This window comes from Lissotriton helveticus, chromosome 3_1 (assembly GCF_964261635.1).
Source record: "Lissotriton helveticus chromosome 3_1, aLisHel1.1, whole genome shotgun sequence".
Lineage (NCBI taxonomy): Eukaryota > Metazoa > Chordata > Amphibia > Caudata > Salamandridae > Lissotriton > Lissotriton helveticus.
The window spans coordinates 1107052338-1107065753 of record NC_136061.1 but is presented as its reverse complement, the minus strand read 5'-3'; the positions used below and the strand labels follow the sequence as shown (position 1 = coordinate 1107065753).

General features: G+C 40.0%; 1 protein-coding gene across 1 annotated transcript in view; it reads right to left on the bottom strand.

Moving 5' to 3' along the window:
* Nucleotides 1-1944: 1944 nt before the first annotated feature.
* The window catches only part of CCDC148 (coiled-coil domain containing 148), a 1212845-nt gene continuing 1201373 nt past the window's right edge, over nucleotides 1945-13416 (bottom strand). The window contains exons 14-15 of the mRNA XM_078681707.1: nucleotides 8188-8328; nucleotides 1945-2186 (exon numbers count right to left, since the gene is read on the bottom strand). Coding sequence (XP_078537833.1) covers nucleotides 2040-2186; nucleotides 8188-8328 — 288 coding nt within the window. The 3' untranslated portion in view covers nucleotides 1945-2039. The remainder of the gene's footprint in view (nucleotides 2187-8187; nucleotides 8329-13416) is intronic.

The window sequence follows — 13416 nt, the reverse complement described above, 5'->3', positions numbered from 1 at the left end:
GGGTGGATGGAATAAAGGAGTGAAAGGGTTGATGGATAGATGAGCGAAAGGATTAATAAATGAGCGAAAGGAGATGGATGAGTGAAAGGATGAATGGATAGGTTTGGAGATAGATGGATAGGTTTGGATATTAAGGGTGGACAGACAGAATGGTGAAAACTGAATGATGGATGAAAGACTAAGCAGATGACACAATGTAAAGGTTAAATGTAGGACATCAGCAGGTAAATGGTAGGATGAAAGAATGAATGGATAGATCTATGGAAGAGACAAGAGCTATCTTCTGGGGAGGGTCATGATGATTTGCTTCATTTACATTGTGCCATAAGAGCTTTGGGTCGAAGTGGGGGTATTTTCAGTGGGTGAGTGTGTGGATGGATGAGTGAGCAAGGGTGGGTGTATAGATGGATGGATGAGTGAAAGCATGGATTGCTGGGTGAAAGAGGGTGGATGATTGGATAAAAGGGCAGGTGATGGGTGGATAATTGAAAGATTGGATGGATGAATGAAAGGGAGGGAGGATGAATGAAAGGGATGGAGGATGGATGAGTGAAAGGAGGAATTGAGTGAAAGGGTGATGGAATGAAAGGGGGGATGGAATAAAGGAGTGAAAGGGTTGATGAACAGATGAGCGAAAGGATTGATGAGTGAGCGAAAGGGTGGATAAAGAGATGGATGAGTGAAAGGATGAATAGAAAGGTTTTGAGTTAGATGGATGGATAGGTTTGGATATGAAGGGTGGACAGACGAAATAATGAAGAACTGAATGATGGATGAAAGACAGAATAGACGACAGAATGTAAAGGTTAAATGGTGGACATCAGCAGGTAAATGGTAGGATGAAAGGATGAATGGACAGATCTATGGAAGAGACAAGAGATATCTTCTGAGGTGAGTCATGATGATTTGCTTCATTTGCTTGGTGCCATAAGAGCTTTGGTGCGACGTGGGGGTATTTTCAGTTTCTTCCTACTCATGTGCTGAAAAATATATGGTTTTGTGCCAAACAACAGCAATTAACAAACAGTATGGCATTAGAATGTGCATCTATTGCAAAAAAAGGAAATGTTAATATATTTTAGCATTTCTCTTTCATTTTGTGTAATGAGTGAAGTTGCTTTGTTTATATAAACACATTTCTCATGTGTTTTGGTGTGTGCTGCAACTAATATAGAAGTCATGAAGTATCATCATGTCTTGCCTTTAGCCCCGCCCCTAGACCTGCCCACATCCCAGCCCACTCACTACACCTGTAGCTCATTTTAATGAGTACCTGCACTTAATATTTCCCATTTAAAGCACTGTCTTCAATACTAGTATACGTTATACATTTGCAAAATAACCATGTACTTGTGGAATCCATGTAGTTTTTAGTGAAGAAAGTTTAAACAATCTTTTATCCTCATAGTTGGGTGTCTCATACCATGGTGTTTGAGTACCAACACGCTCCAGGGTAAATAGTCAAACACAAATGTGGTGCAAGCTTTAGGCAGCTAACGTAATAAGTATGTCAATCGTTTTCACAAGAAAGAATCTAAGTTTCTCAGTGGCATGATATGTCATATGTATTTGTAAAGCGTATTATCACGCGCAAGTGTATCCTTCCGCTGAGGTGGTGTGTGTGCTAAGCCCTGCTTTGGTAGGTTGCTTAACTGAAAAGCCTGGTCTTCAGATATAGTTTTCTAAAATAATTTTTGTGACATTATGTGCTTAACAGACACGTTTAAGTCAGTTGAAAGCCATTCAAAATAGTTCGCATTTGTCCTCCAGTGTACTTATTACTGATGTCAATGTTATTGCGCCTCTGCTTTAAAGAGTCATTGTCAGTTGCAGCTGATAAAGCTTGCCGCTTTTTGCACTTAATTTTGTTATTGAAAGTGCTAAATGTTTCTATGCAGAATGGGAAGACATCCAGAAAATAAAATGATTACATTAAAAAGCAGATAAAGTGCCACACGTTTAATTCATATAAAACCAGTACAATATAAATGATACATATAAACCCGCTGGTAAAAATAGATTTCAACACAGAAATGCTTTTAGGTCTTGAAAACCGTAGATTCCATGTCCCTTCTTGGCAGCTTTGGAGGAGCAATTTTGGGCAAAATCTCTTTTGCGTAGCTTGTGTTATGTAGTCCAGCTTCTCGAAGAGCCATCTCTATTCGAATTCTGGGATCTGAAATAATCTGTTTCCGGGAGAAGAAAAAAAGACAGTGCATTGCTACAGAAATAAAGGTAAATGTTCCCAGCACACATTTCCGCCAAACTCTCCAACGTTTGCATATCTAACTGCACTCTAAAAGGGGACACTTTCACAGACATGCAACAGTAGTCAGCTCACAATGGAAGCAGGTTTATTGGCTGCAGTGAAGGCTGACAGGATGAATATTATTAAAGGATGGATGCAAGTTAAAACTTATGTCATCTTAACATGGGCTAGGATTTCCATATTCAGGCTATATAGACTTCCGTCTGGACCAGAAAAGACACAATTACCAGCGTTCCTGCCGTTTGAACCTAGAAAGAAATGGGTTCAAGGAGAATGATTTCACCATGTGAAAAATGCTCATCAGATTTGATGAAGCATGTTAGAATAAACACGTGTTTCTCTTCATTTTCCCATGGAAATTATGGGTTGTGGTCTAGAAACTAAAATAATGACAATGCACAACTGGACTGCTAAAATCCCATATGCATGACAAAAATAAGAGAATCTTTTTATTGTCATGCTGCTTGAATAGGAGAAGTTGAATATAAAGCCTTTTTCTGTGTAGCAGACTGAAGCCCGTGAGCACTAAAGGGTTACTACAAATATAAAAGCAGCTATTTGTGAGAGAAAGTATTGGGTTTGGGTATTTATAGCATTATATATATTTTAAAAGACTATAAATAGTTGATTAATGAGATCCCTTTCTCTATTTAGCATCCCCTTACCATGTTTATTTTCTCAGACTATCAATCTGCTTGGTCACTTAACACCATCTTTAATTTTAAAATAGTACATTTTTGGGTAAACGTAGAAGTTGTGTTTAATCTTAAATGCATGGGAGTTGCTTTTTAGAGGTACAGGAAGCTATTTGCAGACAGATCTCATATTTAAAATAAATAGACGTGTGCTCCCAGTGACCCTCCGGATAAGTTGCTGTTTGAACATTTCATTTTTCTTCTCCCACTTCTTTGGTCAGTAGTTGCAACTTCCTCTATACATGTGCAGTGGCGTTAGAGAGCTATATATGAGAAACTGACCAATTATTTTAAAATATGTTTTTATTGTCTATACAAATGTCTTTCTTATACCTTATAAGTTATATATAACTACATTCAGAGGTAATTAATTAAAAACTAATTTTAAATAAGTAACATCAATCAGACAGAGCAATGAGACATCTATTTTAAAACAGTGGAAACTGCTATGGGCTACATAATATTCACACACTGGAAGACCTTAAATATATGATAAAAACTCTTTGTTTTCGAGGAATTCTTTATTTCAGTAACAAAGTTTGCATGTACATATTTAGTCTCCTGCACAACAAAGAGAATGCCTGTAAGGCTAAGTTCTGTTGCATCATGTCTGTCAGTGTAGGCATATTCTGTGAACACTCTACTTCTTTATTACAACTCTGTGATATTCACAGGTAGCTATTATGGGAAAAAGCATATGTGGGTTGATGCTGTAATGTGGCTTGTCTCCAGTACAAGCAATTTATCGCAGGGACAGACAGTGACTCACCAGGACACAACGCTTTGGTAGCGCACAATATGTTTTTGCAATGTTTTGGTATCTCGTTATGCCAGGTTTATTTCAACTGCTAAAAAGCACACAGAGAGAATCATGCACAATGGCCCTGTATCTTCTGAATTGAATGTAGTTTTTTGGAATGTAACAGGCATTGATAGTATACTGTCTGACAGCAACTGGGCATCTATTACTTCTAAATATCAATGTATCTGTTTGCAAGAAACCTGGGCTAGGACTGCTATCCATGGTTTTCCCCCCATTTCTACCTATGGAAGATCTCTACCTGTAGGTCATTATAGTGGTGGGCCCCTGACACTTATAGGTCCTTCTCTCGCATGTAAAGTGTTAAAAACTACTGCTGTGTCCCCTTTTTACCAACTTATTACTTTGGGGTTTCATGGCTTTCCCACAATTATGGTTGTTAACTTTTATCATCATACTTTCATGAAAAGTGAAGTGCAAATTATTGAATCCCTTGCCTGTAATTTAGAATCATTGTTATTACAAGTAAACAATGTCTCTGTAATATTGTGGGGAGGGGAGTTTAACCTTTGGCCCTGCACTATTGCTGATGATCGAGTATGTGCGTTAGAGGACAGTTTTACTTCTAATTTTACACACTTTGAAACATAATCCATGCAGTGATAAATTAAATAGACTGATCAGGTCTCATGACCTTATAAAGGCGATTGATTTCACTGTGAATACTGCTCCCTATTAACCAACATATACAGGTATGGGTAGAGGGTCGGCAACTGATTTTATCCTAATATCCAAATCATGGTCTACCAAAGTAATAGATTTTCAGATTTTTGATAGTCCACTAAGTTATCACAACATGCTGGCATTGAGTCTTATTACAGGACACACAAGGACTTCTGTCCATAGGATGGAGTGTACACTCAAGTATACAAGAAATAGGGGTATCCAAAGGAAATGGCGTGATAACCATCCCTGGAATTTTTTAACTAACCTAGTGGGTAGCTGCAGGGAGCAGTTTGACTCTTGTCTCAGTGATGACACTGATCCAGGACTAGCAATTGACACCTTTCATAATATTTGTAATATTGTTAATGAACAATGGAGACACTTAATTGGCACCATCCGCCTAAACCAGTTAAATGGTTTGATAGAGCGTGTTCACATGTCCATTCCACCCTCCTCTATGCCCTAAAGAGCTCATCAAGGGATCCGATAGAGATAAGGAACTGTAGAGCCCTTTATTAAGAAACTAATAATGGACGAAAGAAGGCCATTAGAGAGGAGGCGTGGGATCATCTGGTTAGTGCCCCAACCAACAAAAATTTAGTACAATTTTGGAAAGTTGTTAATGCGCCCTTCTTTTCACAGAATTCTAGTGAGGGCATTATGGCTAATATTCTTGAGCAAGTTTGGGTGGATTATTAGGCCAAACTATATGACTATCAGGATCCAGCTCTTTCTGAATGTACCCCGACTTTGAACTGGCCCAACGTACCAAGTACCCCAATCTAACTATGTAAAATGTAAATGTAAATCCATATTTGTAAAGTGCAAGCTACTCACCCTTACGGGTCTCAAGGCGGTGGGGGCTGTCGTGGAAATTAAGTGAGCTATTACCCAGAGTCACATGGTGCTGAGCTGAGCTGGTGCCAGAGCAGGGGATCGAACCGTGAACCCTGTGCTCCGAAGTCAGCTGCCCTGGCTGCTGCATGACACCTCTCCACCTATAGCAGTGGGAGAAGTCATCTCATCAATTAAAAGGTGGCCACCTAATAAGGCCCCTGGACCATATGGGATCCCAGCAGATCTTTTTAAAGATATTCGTTCTCTCTGGGCCCCAATTCTGATGGGCATTTACAGGCGTGCAATCAATGTTACACTGCTTTTGCGATGGTCAAGGGTTGCAATTATCCCAATCTATAATGATAGAAGTAACCGTCACTCCTATCCCCCTATATCCTTGATTGATGCTACCGCAAAGACCATCTGGAATCCTGGGCTACCGAAAGATCCATTTTATGATTGGTCCAGTACAGATTCAGACAGGGCCTCTGAACGTTTGACCAATGTCTGAATCTCCACCTGCTGTTTGATAAGTATGTGAATATTCTTTTCTTGGCATTTATGGACTTGAGTGCAGCATCTGATAATGTTGTTGGGAGTAAGCTGTGGGTAATGTTACTAAAAGGGGGCGCTGATCCCAAACTCGTGTATGTTTTATCACAACTTCACTCAGACATTGAAGGTAGAGTCAGGTATGGGCCGAACAGGGAGTGTACCCCTTTTTTTTTAAAGATTAGGAAGTGTGACAGGCAAGGGTGTGTCATGGCACCCTTCCTGTTTAGTTTTGATATTAATGACCTGGAGGAACTTCTGACTCAAGTGGCAGTACACCCTCTACAAATAAATCTAAGCTCTATGCCATGATATGTGATCGCCCAAGAAGTTGGATAGCTCCTTTTCGCATAGGCGATACCCCACCTTCACCTCTCTGGGGGTGCCCTTTGATAGCAACTCAACTTGGGGCCATTTAAAGTCTGTGAGAGGTAACGAATTTGAACAGGCAATGACATTACTTTTTAGAATTGCATCCAAACTGGGCTCTAAGCCTTTTGATGCTTCTATTATGGTTTATAAAGCCAGACCAATTTCTATCGTATCATAAAGTGCTGGCGTGTGGGGGCACACTGGCTGCCTGCATTTGCAGATTAGTGAGAATAAACTGCTGAGAAAATTGCTGTCATTGCCAGGCAGCGTTCCCTTGTTTATAGCTCAAGATGAGGTGGGCCTCCAGTAACTGGTTGACATAGTGGGTATTGCCCCAATTGTGCTTTAGCTTTTAATTTGGGCCAGACCAAAAGCTGCATTGACAAAGTCACTGTTGTCGGATTGTCTGGGGCTAGCAGGGATGTAAAAATGTAAATGGCATATATATTAGAAACATCTTACTGGAAATTAATAGATTTGAACTTTTAACTAATCCTGAGAGTATCATGCCACATGACAAAATAACCATTAAACGGAAACATTTCACTCATTTTGCGCCTAAAAGAATTAAGTTTTAAGCAAAAAAAGGAATTGGTGGCATATTTTCTTCCCTTATGTACCACCCCTAACATTGAGCCTTACTTGCTAAGTGTGCCGAGACAAAATATTACCTTTTGATGAGGTTTAGGCTTGGCCTGGCCCATTTTCTAGTTGCGTACCCCTCAAATGAGTATAATGTGAAGGATCTGGTACCCTGAACATGTGATTCAATTACCTCACAATCACAACTTCATATGTTGTTTTTTTGTAGTCTATATGAAATGAGAGATCTCAGTTTTTAATTCCTTCTTTAAATTCCCTTAATTTTAAACAGGAAAGACCACCTATGTTTTGTCTGCAGTTGCTGCTAACTGTTCGTGTCTGTTTCATTGTTTATAATTATTTTGCTGCTGTGGCGAAAGCTAGAAAGAGGGTGGGCAAGTCAAAATGTCTTGCCTTTGATTGTTCCTTCTGTCAATTTTTTATATTCTTAAGTGATTCGATTTTGTTAAGTTATAACTGCATTTTACATTTGTGTCTAACGTGTACTCAGTATATGAACTAATGATGACTTGATTTATGTGCTTATTCTGTTCTGATTGTATTTTGGGACCCTGTATTACTGAGAACTATTCATACCATTTATTTCTGAAAGCCATCTTGTGGTGGCCAACTCCTATACATGCAAGAATGTTTGCCATATGTAATTTTGCATCTTCTTTGCTACCGATATAGACACGCCCTATTTGTTCAGCTCTATCCTAATGATTTTTTTGTAACAGGCTAAAATAGAGCTACTACCAATGGTGTCTGAAACTATACAATTCCCATCTGTCTCAATAGTAGGAGCGTAAAAGATAGTTGCTCTAAAATATATGTAAAATACATTGTTCTACATTCTGTCCATCAACTGTGTTTTTTGCAATTTCACCCCGAGTGGGCTGGGGATGCTCAGACGTGAGTCCCAGGCTCTCCACACCACTGGAGTCAAGCTATCCAGGCTGATGAAGGCTGATAGCCAGAAACCGGTCCTTGGATGCTTGATTCCGGTCTGGGAAAGACATGGCTTGGTAGTTCGGACTGGACTGTTCCGATGAGGCACAGGGTCAGAGCTGATTTGCATATAGCCAGTGTCTAACCCAGGGTGGTGTGGAGTGCAAAAAAAACGATGGATTTAGGCCCAGATCCTTGTACTGGGGTGAATGTATGACATTGTTCTACATTCTGTCCATCAACTGTGTTTTTTACTAAAATCTATGTATGCATGTCCCACTGCAATAAAGAAGGTAAGGACTCAATAAAATCAAGATATTGCAGGCGTTCTGTGCTCTCAGGGTGAAAGGTCCAATATGGAGTTTACGGCACTATGATTGTTTAACTCAAAAGGTATCACATGGTATTCGTGTGTGATTAATTAAACCACATTTTGAATTTACCTGCTGTTCACTGTACGTATGTAATTTAAATAGGGGTTTCTGAAGCAAAAACTCCTCTTCAGCTCCAATGCCCAATCTAGCTTTAGATGATTCTGTGTCGCCCATCATCCTCACTGGATCAAATTCTGCAACAACTGCAACCTAACCAAAAAAGTAATACACTGTTTAAAAATGGGCATAAGGCAAAATTAAACTTTACACGTCATTGGGCCGAACGATGGGTTCAAACACATAAAGCTGGAGTCCACTGTGTTATAAGAAAGCAATAGTAAATGTAAAATGCATACACAAGCAGCTTAACTATTCAACAAATAATATATGATTTTGATTAAATAAATGGTGAATCCAATAAATATTTTTTCAAACAATGCAAAGCATGAGATTGGTAAAAATGTTAAAGCAAGTACATCACAGAGTCTGATCATATTTCGGCTTGGCTCCATGTCTAAAACCTCAATGAATGTATTAAATGGGTAATAATTTAGTATGTTAGTCCTAGCCTCAAACAAGCATAGTGCAATGGAAAAGAGGTGCTTGGCTCCCCAGGTATAGTATTGCATGGACAGAGAAAGTTCAGTCACTGAGAAAGATGGAAGTAATTAAACATTAAATTAGACAGGTTGTTTCTCAAAATGTTGGTACAGTTTGAGTTAATACATTAGCTTGTAGACATTCTCCCAGAGAAAAACACTTTGGGAAAATCAAAAGATAATACAGGATAGGAGGTCAGGAGGATGAAAATCTGGGGCTGTATTATGGAAAGTGTCCCAGGGGTGCAATGTGCATGTGCGCCCGCCATGCGCGCCTCCGGGATATTTTGGTATTACAGAAAGGGCCACAGACGCTTGTGCTGCCCTTTCTGTAAAACAAATAGCGCGGGCGCACATATAGTGCCAGCGCTATAACTAGAGGATAGTCCCTCATTTGTATGGGGGCATGGCCCCATACAAATGGAGGAATCCCTATTCCTCTGCACCCGCACCAAATTACAGACGAAGGAGCAGAGCCAAAGAAGCTGTCAGGAGGCACACTTACAGTGCGCCACCTAAACCGTGGGGCACTGTCAGAGCACCCCCTGATGGCAGGCCTCTGGAGGGGGGAGGAGAGTCCTATGGACCCCCAAGAAATCCCCTTGCAGGCAGGTGTAGTCACAGTGGCTCTCTCTCCCCTCCTAAAAAGGCAGGTAAAACAAAGAGTGGCTGTTTCAAAGCCACTCTTTTTTTCACTTGAATCCGCTGCCCTAGAGGCAGCACGAGTTTGCAGCTTGCCTGGGGGCAGCACATTCAACGTAATAGGGTGTACTTTCCCTGTTTGCACCTGGCATACCTGTTTTAAGGTGCGCTGTGAGGCAAACAGGGAAAATACACCCTATGTGTAATAGGGCCCCCGGTGTGATTTTCTGGAGTTTTATTGCGGATAAAGGTCTTACAATGAATCCTTTCCTCTGTGATTACCTGTAGTTTGTGAAGATGTATATTATTAAGTAAGCGATTGCTTGGGGTCATGTTAGATGTCAATGTATGCTTATCATTCTTGTTTTAAATAGTTGTATTGAGTTTTCACAAAAGAATAGAAGTTTCCACTTTTACATTTATATATAACTCTAGCCAAGTCAATTGGGCAAATACCGAGGTAAACTGTTTGGTATCCATAAATCTTCAACAATGCAGACCTTTGTTTACTGGGAGATTCCCTTTTTTTTTTTTTTATTAAGTTTTTTTGGCAGCAACAGAGAAAAGACAAAGCAGCGAGTAAAAAGAAAACAGTAATACAATTCAATTCAACAATATCACAAAAAAGAGCACAGCGCAGATGAGAGATAAAAGCAAAATACATCTCAAATTCCTATCCAATTAGCAATTGGAGACCATAGGTTGCAACCGAATGTCTTCTTACTTATACCCTTCAGTTTATATAATGCAGTTTCAAGATAGTACATAGATAAAAGCTTATTTCGCCACAAGATGAAATTAGGTGGTTCTTCATCAAGCCAGCCTGATGTTATGCAAAAACAAAAAGCAGACATACATATAAACACAAATCCAATGTCTGTATCCGAGGTCAAGTTAGCAACGTTTTCTTCACAGCCAAGCAAAACCATAGATGCTGTTAATTTGACTGAAATGGACAGCTCAACTGTTAGAAAGTGCTCAATATCAGCAATAAACCTCGCCAATTTCGGACAATCAAAAAACATGTGTACAGCATCGGCCCCATGTAGATTGCAGCGACTACAGTTTGTCCCACGCCCTACACTCCATTTAGCTAACTTCCCTGGTGTATATTAAAGCCCGAAGACAGACATAAAATGCTGGCTGATGAGTGATCCATTCAGCAAAACATTTCTAGCAATTACTAAGCTTCTCTCTATATTTACACATTCAATGTTCAGTTTTTTCTGCTATTTAATCGCTACAGCCTCTAGATCATCCTCCCTCTTTTCCAAGATTAGTTGATACAGAGGCCTAATTCTTCACCGCTGCTTAATCGTTTCTAAGATTTCAATGTTCCTCAGAAAAATTGAAGATTGTGATAGCTTCTGTAAACAAAAACTGCGTACCTGAAGGTATTTGAAAAAATCCCATCGAGGTATATGATAAGTGTTCATTAAATAGTCAAATGATACAAAATCCTTCTCTATAAATAAATCCCCATATTTCTTAACACCTAAATTATTCCACCTATACATTACCCCATCCTGGAATAACGCTGGCAAAAAAGAACAATTCTGCAAAGGAGTATACTTCGTTAAATCAGTACTAAGCCGAAATTTTCTTTTAATAGATTGCCAAATAAAAAAAGCTGTATCGAATATCTTAAATTTGGTCTTTTTATATTAGCTCGGCTCTATAATCCGTTTTAAGCACTGTTTCGCCTCCGTGCCCAGGAGCATTTCATAGATCGATGGGGTCAGAAAGTCCTCTATATGATCTTCCGGCAATAAAAGTACCCCCATGTGTTGCATTATTGCCATCCAATGATAAAATAGAAAATTTGGCATGCCCCACCCCCCTCTATCTCGAGGTAGCTGACAGCTTTTCAGTGCTCTCCTGGCCCGGCGGTACCCCCATAGAAATCTAGAGCACATTCTCTCTAAACGGGCAAAATAGCCAGACGATATTAACAAAGGTATAGCACGAAATATATATAAAAATTTAGGAAAAATTTGCATTTTTATCAAGTTGCTTCGGCCTAGTAAAGAAAGCTTCAAATTATTAACCCTTTCTAAAATTCTATTAGAGGACGCTATTACAGGGTCTAAATTAATAGGAATAATATCCTCAATAGTGGCGGTAATTTTAATCCCGAGGTATGTGGCCTCTTTATCTATCTTCATATTCTCTGGACGTCCTGCCACTGAATGTATAAGCTGAGTTTCAATATTCAACTTATAACCGGAGAAACGACCAAATTCCTCCGCTGATTTTACGATATTAGGTAGTGCCGTATTAAGTTCCGCTGTTACCACGGCAATATCGTCGGCATAAGCGCAGACTTTTAATTCCCAACCATTTAGCTGCACTGGTTTAATTGCAGGGTTCCTTTCCAAATTTCTAATAAAAGGATCGATATATAAAGCGAACAGCAAGGGGGAGCAGGGGCAGCCCTGTCTCGTCCCCCTTGCGATCCGCACCAACCCCGACAATGAGCCTGAAATCCGAATGACCGCAGTCGGTTGAGAATAAAGTGTTCTTATTGCCTTGATAAACTCCCCGGGATCCCTATCTTCTCTAACACCGACCATAAAAAAGCCCAGGTGACCCTGTCGAACGCTTTCTCGGCGTCCAACAGGGCCACCCCGACCGGAGAGCAGGTCCCCTGCGCCCAATCCAGCAAAGATATTATTCGCCTGATATGGTCTGTGGTACCTCTGCCCTGTATGAAACCATGTTGTCTTATAGAAAAAATCCCTGTCGTTAGGTCATTTAACCGGTTGGCAATAAGCTTCGAGTAGATTTTGCTATCGGTATTCAGTAAAGAAATTGGCCTATAAGACCCCATCTCTTCTGAATTTTTTCCTTTCTTTTTAAAGACAACGATTATTGCTTCCGCCCATGACCGCGGAGCCCTCCCCTCAAAAGCTTGATGACACACATCCACCAATTCTTTTTTAAGTTGATTTCTAAATGTTCTATAAAATTCCAACGGGATAATATCTGGCCCTGTGGCCTTACCCAGGGCTAACCCTAAAATCGCTGTCTCTATCTCTTCCCATTCAGGAGGTGCCAAGAGATTCAATCGCTGAGCCTCCGATAAAGTTAATGAGCTTGTTTCCTTTAAATATTCACTCGGTTCAAAGGGGTCCCCTTCCTCACTGTAAAGTCGTTGATAAAACTCTTGGAAGGCCAACAGAACCCCTCCTTTAGTCTCCTGCATAGCCCCCTTTAGATCCCTGATTTTCAGAATATCGTTATATACTTGCTTCTCCCTTGCTCTCTTTGCTAGCAGTCTGCCAGTTTTTTCCCCAAACTCATACGCTGTTTCCTTATATTGGGTATAATTAATGGCGATTAAATCAGCTATTTTAGAGTAAGCATTAGCTCTTTTAATCGAGAGATCCTTTTGGGCCAGTTTACTCAAGTCAGATTCCACTCCTTGCCTTAACATCTCTGCCAACTTCTCCTCAGCTCTTGTAATTTCATCAAAATCCTTCCGTTGCTCAGTTAGAAGTTGCTTATGATTAAACCCAGAATAACTAAGAGTCTCCCCACGGACCACAGCTTTAAATGTGTCCCAAACCATTTCCTGGGTTGCCGTGCCTTTATTGAAAATGAAAAACTCCTCTATTACTTTAGACATATATTGATAGTACTGTGCATCCAATAATAATTTGCGCTCAAAAGACCATCGTGGGGCTTCTATTTTACCCTCCTTTTCAACATTCAATTCCAATACTACCGGGTTGTGATCAAAGATTAGTTTGGGATGGATCTGAATGTTGGCCTGTATTAGAAAGACATGTGAAATAAAAAAATAATCCAGCTGGACAAATTTTAGGTGGGGAGCAGAAAAATACGTAAACCCCGGGTCATTCGGGTTCTTCTCATGCCAAACATCATAGAGGCCATGCTCCAGAAGTAACCCCCGTAAAGCAGTGTATCCAAGTTTTTTCTTGCCAATATGTACTGAATTAGATCTTATATCAGCCCCTGCCCCCACGTTAACATTACAATCTCCGCACATTAAAACTGGGGTAATCTATTGTGCCAATTCTAAGTTAATGAAATT